Here is a 14,124-nt window from a genome sequence, read left to right on the forward strand (position 1 = left end):
TGAAACCCCGTCTCTACTAAAAAATACAAAAACTAGTTGGTCATGGTGGCGGGCACCTGTAATCCCAGCTACTCAGGAGGCTGAGGCAGGAGAATCGCTTGAACCAGGGAGGCAAAGGTTGCACTGAGCTGAGATCGCGCCACTGCACTCCAGCCTGGGTGACAAGAGCAAGACTCCATCTCAAACAAATAAAAAGAAAAAAGAAAAAATAATAAGAAATGGGAATTCACAATTTACTTCCATAGTAAAACATTTTCCCTTAATGGACCAATTCCTTAGGAAATTATAGCGTATCTCCTAAAGTTTGTCTATTTTGAGATACAGATCATATATTACTACAACTCAGATGATTTCCTTTCTAAATCCTATCTTAGCGACTCAGTATGTCACAGCTTCTGGGACCTAAAGTGTTTCAGTCTGAAGAAAGTACTTCAGTGTGTCATGTGTAAAAGAAAATTATAATAGCTCTGAGTAAGTAGAAGTTCTCTTTTAAAATTCCAGTTCCTCATCCTTACTCTACTTTCCTAACTCACAAAGCACATAAGTTAATGAAAGTTAAGTCTCTAATAAATCATTACAGATCTAGCAAAGTATCAACCTTAAGTAATATAAAATAAAATTCTTTTTTTATTATAGAATTGCAAACATACTTTAGCCTAAGAAGCAGGAAGAGAAAATTATACTATTCTTTAAAAAGTTCTTTAGTAGTAATTGGACTACTCTTTCCCTATTATCTAAATACTTCAGTAGTACTTAGTACTTCTCTTTCTCCAGAATCTAATTCACAAGTAACTATTTGCATTCTATTTCCATTCAAATAAACACTTTTACCTGGTCATATTCTGAAGCACCAGGGTAAAGAGGCCATCCCAGGAACAGCTCAGCTATCACACAGCCCAGTGACCACATATCAATAGCTTCACAAAATGGTAACCCAAGAATAATTTCAGGAGCTCTAGCAAAAACAAAAAATATCAGATTTAAAAAAAAAAAAAAAAAACACATTATTTGGGAAAATCAACTACATGACTAAGTCCTGTTTTAGTATTAGCTAAAGGAACATTTACTCAATGAAATGGAAAAAAATCTTTGGTATACAATCCATCATCTGAAGCTCAGGGCCAGATGTGTTTTGGAATTCAGAATATTTTGAATTTCAGAAAGGTAATGCAGAACACGAAGTACATATTATATAATAATCCCAGTGGAGTTCAGGGCAGTGCCCTATAATCAAACACATTAATATTTCTGCAACAAAACATGGAACAGTCATACTAAGTTGGCTAAATAAAGACTTCAAATAGCTTTACAATGGTTCAAGTCAGGTCTTGCCAATTAAATGAATTTATACCAAACTTAAAGAAAAATTTTCATTTATGAGAGCTTTCTGAATTTTGCAATCACAGATAAGGGATAATAGATTTTTTTTTTATTATTATTCCTAGCACCATTTCAATCATAAAAAAAAAAAATCAATTAAAAGGCCTGGTCAGCTGGGCACAGTGGCTCATACCTGTAATCCCAGCACTTTGGGAAGCCGAAGCGGGTGGATCACCTGAGGTCAGAAGTTCAAGACCAGCTTGGCCAACATGGCGAAACCCCAAATCTACTAAAAATACAAAATGAGCCAGGCGTGGTGGTGGGCGCCTGTAATCCCAGCTACTCAGGAGGTTGAGACAAAAGAATCGCTTGAACCCAGGAGGTAGAGGTTGCAGTGAGCCAAGATCACACCACTACACTCCAGCCTAGGCGACCCAAGACAGTCCAAAAAAAAAAAAAAAAGCCCTGGTCAATAATAACCGTTCATGACAGAAATGCCGTCTGGAAAAAAAAAAAAAAAAAAGAAATGCCTTCTGAAGAGACATGGTGTTGACAGCACACTCTCTAGAGCCAGCCTGTCAGGGTCTGAATCCTAGTTCCATCATTTAATAGCTGCAGGAATATGACTTGATCTCTCTGTGCCTCAGGTTCCTCATCTATAAAATGGAGACAGTAAGAGTTCCCACCACATAGAGTTGTTGTGAAGCTTAAATAAATACATGAAAGCTTTTAGACCACTGCATGGCACATGGTAAATACTAGTAAGTGTTAGATATAATAACATTATTATATTACTATTATTTTAAAACTTTGAACTCTCAGTGTGCTTTTTAGAAATATTCATTAACAGTCCAAGTGAGAAATAAAATGCTAGGGAACCTTAAAGAGATGGCTAAGGTAATTCATAACTCAGACATTTATATATACGAACACATCTAAAATAGAATTATTATCCCCATTATGGAAGAAGAAACTGAGAAAAAGAAAAATTAAGTTATTGGCCTAGAGTCACAGTCAAATAAGTGTCAGAGCTAGGATTTGAATCCCTGCAATCTGGCTCCAGAATTGAGTATATTATATATTACACTGTTTCTCAATAAGCAAAAGTACATACTCATCTATGTAAATTTATATTTGACATGGTGGAATACAAGGGCAATTGTCAAACTATGACTAATTAGGCAATAAGTGGGTTCAAAAAGAAAATAATAAGTAACACTAATAGCAATAATAATAAATGACACATAAATAGTGCCTACTGTGTGCCATGCACTGTTCTAAGTTCTTTATAAATGTTGAGTCACTTAATCCTTACAACAAACCTATCAAAGTATTATTATTATGTCATCAATTCTAAGATACACATTTTTTTACATGTTAGCACCTCTGAAATTAAGAAGATTCTTACAAATGATGGTATATTTTAGTTTAATGGCAGCGCTTTTCCTTTTTTAAGTGGTACAAAAATAATGTATCTTACAATCAATGGCATGTTAGATTCTATGCAATAAAAGTATTACCTCCATTTTACAGATGAAGAAACTGGGCACTAAGAGGTTAAAGTAACTTGCCCAAGGCTACACAACTACTAAAAGATAGTGCCCTTGGCCAGCGCAGTGGCTCACGCCTGTAATCCCAGCACTTTGGGAAGCCAAGGTGAGTGGATTACTTGAGGTCACGAGTTCGAGAACAGCCTGGTCAACATGGTGAAACTCCATCTCTACTAAAAATACAAAAATTAGCTGGGCATGGTGGTGGGCAGCTGTAATCCCAACTAGTCGGAGGCTGAGGCAGGAGAATTACTTAAACTTGGGAGGCATAAGTTGCAATGAGTTGAGATCTGCCACTGCACTCCAGCCTAGGCGACAGAGTGAGACTCCGTCTCAACAAAAGAAAAAGGATGGTACCCAAGCTATTTGGATCCAAGATTTCAGCTCTTAGGCACTTGATCATCTCCAAATAATTTCCTTTCCTTCTTACAAGTCATGGAATTATAATCTATAAGGACACTCTAGATCCAGATCCAGATCCAGATTCAGATTCCTCATGTTACAGGAGTTAAATGGAAAACAGATCTCTCCATGAAGAACCATCTAACTGGCCATGTCTCCTCACAGAATACCCAGGTTTCTCAAACTACTTTCAAGTGACATGTGCTTATTCTTGTTTTGTGTATATGTGCAGGGAGCTGAGGGAAGTCAAGGATTAAGCAAGGAGAATATAAAGTAATTTCCCTAAATAAGAATATCCCTCCCCATCTAGGCATAGAAGGAAAGAACTAGGCATAGAAGGAAAGAAAAAAAATCCTCCCCTAGTATTTATACATATATAGTGGCCCTTAGAAAACAGTAAATCTGGGGACTCCACAGGGCCTGAAAGTTTTTCTGATCCTTAAATAGAAATAGCAGTCGACCCAGGCCTCTTCAGGCTTACACTTTTTAACAGCTATGGGTGGAACCACCAACATCATCAGTTTTTGTAGTATTTAATTTGAACTGTGGTTTTGTTTACCAAAGAAATAACTGGCCGGCTGCAGTGGCTCACGCCTGTAATCCAAGCACTTTGGGAGGCCGAGGAGGCTGGATCACCTGAAGTCAGGAGTTTGAGACCAGACTGGCCAACATGGTGAAACCCCATCTCTACTAAAAATATAAAAAATCAGGCAGGCGTGGTGGTGGGCACCTGTAATCCCAGCTACTCAGGAGGCTGAGGCAGGAGAATTGCCTGAACCCAGGAGACGTAGGGTGCAGTGAGCCGACACAGTGCCACTGCACTCCAGCCTGGGTGACAGAGTAAGACTCTGTCTCGAAAAAAAAAAAGGAAAAGAAAAGAAAAAAAGTAACCCTCAAAAGTGATATTCCTGTTGCAGGTTGCTAGAGGCACATATTACTGATGGAATTTCAGAGTTCAATGAAATCTCAACCATAATGACATGTTTTTAACACTGCACAAGTTTGACAGGCGCATTAATAAGCTAGTAAGACTACCCAGAAACAACATAAAAGCTTTTCTAAAATTGAAAAGGAACAAAATTTTCTACTCCTAGTGAGCAGAATCATTAATTTCCAAGTTCATGACAGTGCCAAAAATAGCTGGCAGGGGGAGCACAACTGGCAATGCGCCAAAATAAAAACTGGGTTTAGAACGTTCCGAAGCACCAATTGGAGGGCAGCATATTGATTTTGCTATCCCTACCATACTAGAAAGACATTTTAAAGTCCAAAAGGTAGGTCACAGAGAATGGCCAGGCCACTCTATAACCTTCTTCTTTAAAAGGTAGCAGCAATAACAGGCCAGGCGCGGTGGCTCACGCCTATAATCCTAGCACTGCGGGAGGCCAAGGCACGTGGATGGCCTGAGGTCAGGAGTTCAAGTCCAGCCTGGCCAACATGATGAAACCCAGTCTCTACTAAAAACACAAAAATTAGCCGGGCGTGGTGGCAGGTGCCTGTAATCCCAACTACTTCAGAGGCTGAGGCAGGAGAATCGCTTGAACCCGGGGGGGCAGACGTTGCAGTGAGCCGAGATTACATCAGTTCACTCCAGACTGGGCATAAGAGCAAAACTCCATCTCAGAAAAAAATAAAAAAGGTAGCAATAATATATGATAACTGTCTCGAGCTTGAAGTTTTCTGGGAAATTAAGGAAAATATCACTTCCACAGCCCCCAAGTCCCATTAAAAAAAAAACAAAAAACTGAAGATTAGCTGAAAGTTTTTTCATTTGGTCTCACCCTGCTTTTGGAGTGACAAAAGCAGCTAAGGACTTCCAGCAAAAGCTCAGTCAAAACAGCAACTCTACCGTATCTACCTTATAAAAAAGGCAAATAGCAAAAGGAAAAACAAAAAAAGGAAAGCAGTTTAAAAAAAAAAAAAATACGGCCAGAAACGGCGGTTCACACCTATAATCCCAGCACTTTGGGAAGTCAAAGCAGGAGGATCACTTGAGCAGGAGTTTGAGACCAGCCTAGACAACACAGCAAGACCCAATCGCTACCAAAGAAATTTTAAAAATTAGCCAGGTATGGTGGTGCGTGCCTGCAGTTCTAGCTACTCAGGAAGCTGAGGTGGAAGGATCACTTGAGTCCAGGAGGTCAAGGCTGCAGAGAGCCATGATTGCGCCACTGCACTCCAGCCTGAGACCCTGTCTCAAAAACAAACAAAAAAGCAGTAAGGCTGCTTAGTTCACTGAGGGCTTTGTATTATTTGGGCCTATAAATGTTAGACTTACCCAAACTCTACGAAGCAAAAAGACAAGTTATTTTCTACTTTACTGAACAGTAAGGCATCACTAGAGCAGGTTTATCTCTAAGGACTGAATACTTTAAACTGTGAACCCAGATTATAATTATTAGAATTATTTTCATTACATCTTTCCTCTTGGCCTCATTATTTCTTAATCCCTCAATATAAACTCTATAGACACGTAAAACTCTGGTTCTCTCATTTGTATAATAAGGAAACGGAGTTAGATAATTACTCTTCTAGGTCCCTTTCCAGCTGTAACATTCTAACAACCGGGCAGTAAAAAAACTGTAGTTCAGTAACAACTACAGAAGCACAGGAAAGTGAAAGAAACTGTTAAAAACTGGCAGTGTTCACTTCAGTAGGAAAATGGCATTAATTGTGCTTTGAATATGGCAAGTCTCCTCTTTGAAGACACATCCCATCCTTAAAAAACAAATACTAAACAGGCTCTGGTTATTACAGCTAAGTGATAGAAACAACAATCCCTGCCTTTTGATTCCCCAACTTCAAACTTCTTTAAGTTGAAAAATTCTTCCAACCAACATTGTTGAGGTTAATTTCACTGGCACCCAGAGCAAGCTAAGGTTAGGATCACTTAACACAAATCACTCTGATTATTTTCATGAACATTTTCATTTCTTTCTTCCTATCTCAGAGACATTAAACCTACTTACTTACCAATTAGAGAGGTTACATAAAACCTAACTTCCTGCATCAGTGGCCTAGGTGAAACTATATTTTGACTGTCAGAGGAAATTAGATTATTTGTTTGTCTAGGATAAATCGAAGATACGTTTTCCTTCTCTAGACCTTTTCCTTCCATAAGTAACAAAGTGATTCAGCTTGAAATAAAGGCTGGCTAGTTTGTTCAGTAGGGAAAAACATTCAGCTTGTAAGCATGGCACACCTTTGTCTCTAAAACTCAAGCCCCAAAGACAGGAGCTTTGCTTGGAGTCTGGGCACATTTACAGTGAGCCAGAGAATAAAGCATAGTATTTCCACTGCCTGAATCATTTAGCCATGCCCAGGGCCAATGGACACAGCGAGGTGGCAAATTTATGTGAGCTGATAATACTGGCATATTATCAGAAAGACAAAGCAATGTAAACTAAAAAGGAGGGTAAGAGGAGGACTAGCTTTGGAGTCAAAATGCTTCACCAGCCAAACAGATTTCACAGAGGTTTTTTGAAAGACAGAAGGGTGAGGACTTAATGGACTCTAATACGGCAACAAAGCAACATCAAAGAAGCTTAAGAGGACCACTGCGGGTAAAACTAGTGATTAAAGAAGGAATGCCTGAGCTGCTATTCCATCTGCCGTAGGCTCATTATCAAGTATTACTGTGACACAACAGAACACTCATGTTAAATCCTAAACACTGTCAAGCCCTGGGTACTGAACTTCAGTATACAGAGTAATTACTCAGTAATACACAGAATGAACTCCTGTTTTTAAGAGGCAAACTTAGCTCCACTTAAAATTATAGTCAACAACTATAATGCAGTGAATTTAAAGAAAGCTTTGTCGAAGGGTAACTTTGAAGATTTGAAAACCTTAGTTTCTATAAAAAACAAAACCAAAATGAATCAATTGACAACTTAAATTAAAAGGATAAAAAAATACAAAGATCAGCAACCTAACACTGAAAATTATTCAAATGAATTACACATTACAGAAAGCTAAGCAGCCAAATAATTCATTTTATTTTGTATTAACATGCCCCAATTATAACAAAGCCAAATAATTTTTATCTCCTATTGCTCTCCCTTTTTCAATTTAAAAACTACTCTATTATCACAAGAGAATGCACTTTGTCTTTGACAGGGCAAACAAATAGTTAAAGAACACCTGCAGGCACAGAGTCAAGACAGAAAGGAAGAGCTGATCAGCCCTCCTCCTTCAGCTGTGGTCTACCTAGTCCCTCCTGAGGACTCAAAATGGGATGCTGCACTGAATTCTTCAGTGCACCTGTAGAGTATGTTATATATATGTATGTAGGTGTGGCTGGTGGTGAGACTGCTCAAAGGAGAGCATTAAAAAGCAAATGTAGTTGGAACCTAAATCTCCCAAGGCATAAATAAATAAATGGAGATGACATTCTTAAAGTTAGCCAAGGTTGCCTAGGGCAGCATAAAACCAGAAAACAAAGGCTCTAAGAGTTTCTTTACCTCACCTCAAGAAAAAATACCAGTTATAAAACTGTAAAAAGATATAAAGAAATAGGGATGGACTGACTTAATATTAAGCTGTCAATACTACCCAAAGCAACCTACAGATTCATCGCTATCCTTAATAAAAAGCAATTATGGTTTTTGTATAAAATAGAAAAACTCATCCTAAAATTTATATGGACTCTCAAAGACCCCAAATAGCCAAAACAATCTTGAAAAAGAACAAAGTTGGAGGTCTCACACTTCCTGATTTCAAACTTACTACAAAGCTACAATAATCAAAACAGTGTGGTACTAGCATAAAGACATATATATAGATTAATGGAATAGAGAGCCCAACATTGAAAATGGGAAAGCAATAGAAGATAAGAATTATTTGTATATATGTTCAAATGATTCCAACAAAGGTGCCCAAACCACCCAACGCAGAAAGGACAATCTTTTCAGCAAATGGTGTTTGAAGAACTGAATAGTCACATGCCAAAGAATTACACTGGATTTGTACCTTGGACCATAGACAAAAATCAACAAAGAATCAAAGACCAAAATATAAGAGCTAAAACTATAAAACTCTTAGCAGAAAACATAGGGGAAAATCTGTATGATTTCAATTTAACAATGACTTCTTGGATATGTCACCAAAAGCACAAGCAACCAAAGAAAAAGTAGACAAACTGCACTTCACCAAAGTTAAAAACTTTTCGGTGTCAAACACTATCAACAGGTAAAAAGGCAACCCAAGGAACAGATGAAAATTTAGTATATAGAGTATACAACTCAACAACAAAAAGCCCAATTCAAGAAATGAGGAAAAGACTTAAATAGACATTTCTCCAAAGAAGATATACAGATGTCGGGCACATAAAAAAAATGCCAGGCTGGGCATGGTGGCTCATATCTGTAATCCCAGCACTTTGGGTTGCCGAGGTGGGCATATCACTTGAGCCTATGAGTTTGAGACCAGCCTGGGCAACACGGTGAAACCCTGTCTCTACTAAAAATACAAAACACTAGTCAGGTGTGGGGGTGCATGCCCGCAGTCCCAGGTATCCGAAAGGTTAAGGTGGGAGGACCACTTGAGCCTGAGAGGTCATGGCTGCACTAAGCCATGATTGCACAACTGCACCCCACCCTGGGTGACAGACTGGGACTCTTTCTCAAAACAAAACAAAATAAAACAAATGCTCAACATCATTAATCATTAGGGAAATACAAATCAAAACCACAATGAGATACCACTTCACACACCCATAAGAATGGCTATTATTGACCGGGCCTGGTGGCTCATGCCTGTAATCCCAGCACTTCATCACAAGGTCAAGAGATCGAGACCATCCCGGCCAACATGGTGAAACCCTGTCTCTACTAAAAATACAAAAATTAGCTGGGCATGGTGGCACCTGTAAGTCCCAGCTACTCAGGAGGCCGAAGCAGGAGAACTGCTTCAACCTGTGAGGCGGAGGCTGCAGTGAGCCAAGATCGTGCCACTGCACTCCAGCCTGGCACCAAAGCAAGACTCCAACTCAAAAAAAAAAAGACTATTATTGGCCAGGCACAGTGGCTCACGCCTGTAATCCCAGCACTTTGGGAGGCCAAGGTGGGCAGATCACCCAAGGTCAGGAGTTCGAGACCAGCCTGGCCAACATGGTAAAACCCCATCTCTACTAAAAATACAAAAATTAGCTGGGTGTGGTGGCAGGCACCTATAATCCCAGCTACTCAGGAGGCTGAGGCAGGAGAATCCCGGGAGGCAGAGGCTGCAGTGAGCCAAGATCGCACCACTGCACTCCAGCCTAGGCAACAAGAGTGAAACTCTATCTCAAAAAAAAAAAAAAAAAAAAAAACCCATGGCTATTATTTAAAAAACAAAACAAGGCCAGGAGTGGTAGTTCACGCCTGTAATCCCAGAACTTTGGGAGACTGAGGCAGGAGGATGGCTTGAGGCCAGCAGTTTGAGACCAGGTTGGGCAACAAAATGAGACCCTCAAAAACCTGTCTCTACAAAAAATAAAATAATAGTAATTAGCCAGGTATGGTGGAGTGTGACTGCAGTCCTAGCTACTTGGGAGGCTGAAGTGGGAGGATTGCTCAAAACCCCAGGAGTTGGAGGCTACAGTGAACTATGATCGCGCCACTGCACTCCAGCATGAGCAACAGAGGCAGCCCCTGTCTCCGTAAAAATAAACAAACAATTTTTTTAAATAAAAAAAATAACAAATGTCAGAGAAAATGTGGAGAAATTTGGAATGCTCATCCACTTCTGGTAGGAATGTAAAATAGTGCAGCCTCCATGGAAAATAATTCGGTAATTCTGCAACAAGTTAAACATAGAATTATCATGTGACCCAGCAATTCCACTCCTAGCTATATCCCCAAAAGAACTGAAAATAGGGACTAGGATACTTGTACACCAATGTTCATAGCAGCATTACTCACAACAGCCTAAAGGTAGCAACAACCCAAGTATCTACCAACAGATGAATGCATAAACAAAATGTGGTATATACAAACAATGGAATATTATACAGCCATAAAAGGAATGAAGTTCTGATACATGTTACAGCATGGATTAGCCTCAAAAGCATTATGCTAAGTGAAATAAACTAGACACAAAAAGACAAATATTGTATGATTCCACTTACATGCAGTATCTAGAATAGGCAAATTCATAGAGACAGAAAGTCAAATCAAGATTACCAGTGGTAGGAAGAAGGGAGAATAGGGAGTTATTGCTTAATGGTTAGAATTTCTGTTTTGGGTGATGAAAACATTTGGAAATAGTGGTGATAGTTACACAACATTGTGAATATACTTAACAGACAGCGGTGATGGTTACACAACACTGTGAATGTACTTAACATACTGAGTGGTACCAAATGGTTAACATTGTAAACTTCCTATTATAAAGACCTTACCACAATGTTTTTAAAAAAGGAAACATGCAGATGACATTTTTTCTGAGTCCTTGTATGGGTTAAAATATCCTCACATTATTTTCACACATAATATAAAATTCTTAATTCAGAATTTCTATTTCCTCAAATTTTATTACAGGCATCTGGCATGTATAGCTCCTTATAAACATATTTTATAGGTTATCTATGTTTTTGTTTATTATTTCACTTCTTGATTGGATGCTTACATGATTTGTATTTAATGTATGGCCATTAAAACTAAATATTAGATTCCTTAAAATTAATAACTAGGCAAGTAACTAAATGGGTGCTGATAAAAAGCACATTTTAAAAGCCTTGGTTATGGTACAGACAAAATTGTATATATCAGCATTTACATACTGTCCCAATAATTATTATATATTAAAACGGTAGCTACATTAAAACTATCAATCTAGAAATATATATCATTAAAGTATAAGGTACTTGGGTCAAGGCCATTCTAGGATAACCCATTACGTTCAAAGTATTTAGAGAATGTTAAAACAGGAAGAGATTGTAGCAATCGTGTAATTCAATACATGCTACTACAGAAGAAAATGTAAAAGAATAAAATGTTACTAGAGTTAAACCTGGAGTTATTCCCAAGTTATTTTACCTGCCAAGATAAGAGCTTCGAAAAAACAGCAACATATGCTCAGATTCATTACAAATAAGTAAATATCTTTGTATATTTCAAGACTCTTTAAAATGGGAAAATGGCTGGGCATGGTGGCTTATGCCTCTAACCACTTCGGGAGGCCGAGGCGGGTGGATCACCTGAGGTCAGGAGTTCAAAACCAGCCTGGTCAACATGGTGAAACCCTATCTCTATTAAAAACAAAAAAATTAGCTGGGCATGGTAGCAGGTGCCTGTAGTCCCAGCTACTCAGGACAGGAGCAGCAGGAGAAATCACTTGGCCCCAGGAGGTGGAGGCTGCCGTGAGTCGATATCACACCACTGCCCTCTAGCCCGGGTGCGAGTGAAACTCCATCTTAAAAAAATAAATAAATAGGCTGGGCGCGGTGGCTCACGCCTGTAATCCCAGCGCTTTGGGAGGCCGAGACGGGTGGATCACAAGCTCAGGAGATCGAGACCATCCTGGCTAACATGGTGAAACCCCGTCTCTACTAAAAATACAAAAAAAATTAGCCGGGCGCGATGGCGGGTGCCTGTGGTCCCAGCTACTCAGGAGGCTGAGGCAGGAGAATGGCGTGAACCCAGGAGGCGGGGCTTGCAGTGAGCTGAGATCGCACTACTGCACTCCAGCCTGGGCGACAGAGCGAGATTCTGTCTCTAAATAAATAAATAAATAAAATAAATAAAATGGGAAAATGAGGTATAATGATACTAAAGAAAAGAACCAGGTGCTAGTATAATTCAACTAGTAACAACTTTCAGAATCAGACTGAGTTAATTTTTCCAGTGCTAGATAAAATTTCAGAAATAAGAAAATGTCATACATAGGAATGCCACACACATAGAATGAGCTAAAACATATCCTATTTCTATCTCAGAATCTATAAACAAATTCATTGCTATATGTAGCCTATGGGGTATATGTTAAATATAAGGACAGAACTCTAGCCTAAGATACGATTTTCAGCATTTGCCACTTGCCTGTAGTAACGTGACTGTAAGTAGGTTGAGCACACAGCTTTGGAAACGTGACTAGCAGAACCAAAGTCAATGACCTTCACTCGGTAGGGTTGGCGAACTGGATCAACCAGCATGATGTTTTCAGGCTTAAGGTCAGCGTGGATCAGACCAAGACTCTTGAGCTTCATCAAGGCTGTAGCCACCTGCTGCAAGATTGGTCTGATGTACTTGAGTGGCAGTGGGCTAAATTTGTTTTGCTTTAGAAAATCATATAAGTTCTGCTCCAACATCTCAAAAACAAGGCAGGTGTGATTCTTATGCTGAAAGCACTCGTATGAACGGACAAAATTATACTCATCAGCATTTTCACTGCTTAGGCGGGAAAGGATGCTCACTTCAATCTGTCCTTGTCTGGCATAGGAGGGGTGGTTCTTCAAGATTTTAATAGCCACAATTTCCTTGGTGCTCCTCTTCCAGCACTTAGCCACCTGTCCAAATGTCCCCCGGCCTAGGAACTCCAAGACTTCATAGCTATTGGTCATAGAGCAAAGGATCTCATGCTGGACCAGCTGGTAATCCCCTTCTCCGCTGGAACTGCTACTCTTTGTGGTCACAGTGGTGGTTGTGGCAGCAGCACCCACCACAGTCCTGTTTTGCAGCATGAGAGGGGGATGTTCTTCTATGATCTGCACACTACCGTTGCTGTCAACTTCCTCACTTTTTCGTTTCAATCCACATTTTTGATATGGCTCAAGCAAAGAAACGTTGCTTCTGTGAGTCAGGGTCTGGCTGCTTTGGAAGGTTGATGTAGCAGCACTGCCCGAGCTATCAGCGGCTGTTACAACAATATGCTCCACTGCAGGAGCTGGGAGGAGGAGGCCCTGGTCGTAAGCAGGGATGTTGAAATTTGCTACCTGGTGAGAGGAGTTGGCTTGCCCTTGTGTGGCTGGGAGGGTTTTGCTGTGGGTATAATATTTGTCGTTGCTACTCTGTCCTGAAACATCCCAGCCAGAGGGCTCTATTTTCAGTTTCTTCGCACTGCAGAAGGCACTCGACGACACTGATGGGGGCGAAAACACTTGCAGCTGTGATGCCATACCTATATTGAGAGAAAGGAAGAATTAGACCACAAGGATAAGAGATACAAGGCTTAGATTTAAAACACACACAAACACACACACACACTTTTACTTGATAAAAGAAACACGATGTAATAATGTTCTCTTCTCAAAAACTAATTCAATCTTGACCTATATTCATAGAAACAGTGTACAGAATGTGCTGGACAAAGTGAAGATTATCCACTCTGCTCAGGTCATACATAAAATGCATTCAACTGTCTACCACATTTTAAGATAAAAAAGTAACCAGTATGGGCCAGGCACAGTGGCTCAAGCCTTTAATTCCAGCACTTTGGGAGGCTAAGGCAGGAGGATCTCCTGAGCTGAGGAGTTCGAGACCAGCCTGGGCAACATAGTGAGACCCTGTCTCTAAAAATACTAAAACTGAAAAAAAAAAAAAAAAAAAGGTAACCAGGATGATGAGAAAGCTAGAGTACATTCTGAAGAACCAAGGAAAGTTAGTAGAAAAATATGAGGAAAGGATGTAAGAACAGTCCAGCTTTCTGTCCCTGAATATCCCACAGATACTTCCAGCTCAATAAGCCCACAGATTAAACTGAAAGCTATTTTTTCAGAATAAAGTCCAAACATCTGACATAGCACACAAGCCATTTCATATTTATCTTCTCCATTTTCAACCATCCGATCTCATATGCCTTGGGGCTCTATAGTAATCCCTCTTTCCTTGCTCTACCCTTTCCACCTTTTTAATAATTATTCCTCAAAATTAGT

The 14,124-nt window shown here is 39.6% G+C and overlaps 1 protein-coding gene across 6 annotated transcripts in view; it reads right to left on the reverse strand.

Moving 5' to 3' along the window:
* Positions 1 to 14,124, reverse strand: part of HIPK1 (homeodomain interacting protein kinase 1) — a 50,950-nt gene that overhangs the window by 24,049 nt on the left and 12,777 nt on the right. For all 6 annotated transcript variants that reach the window (XM_054553946.1, XM_054553936.1, XM_054553926.1 and 3 more), the window contains exons 2-3: positions 12,293 to 13,370; positions 832 to 955 (exon numbers count right to left, since the gene is read on the reverse strand). In XM_054553946.1, the coding sequence (XP_054409921.1) occupies positions 832 to 955; positions 12,293 to 13,370 (1,202 nt within the window). The remainder of the gene's footprint in view (positions 1 to 831; positions 956 to 12,292; positions 13,371 to 14,124) is intronic.

Source organism: Pongo abelii, chromosome 1 (genome assembly GCF_028885655.2).
Source record: "Pongo abelii isolate AG06213 chromosome 1, NHGRI_mPonAbe1-v2.0_pri, whole genome shotgun sequence".
Lineage (NCBI taxonomy): Eukaryota > Metazoa > Chordata > Mammalia > Primates > Hominidae > Pongo > Pongo abelii.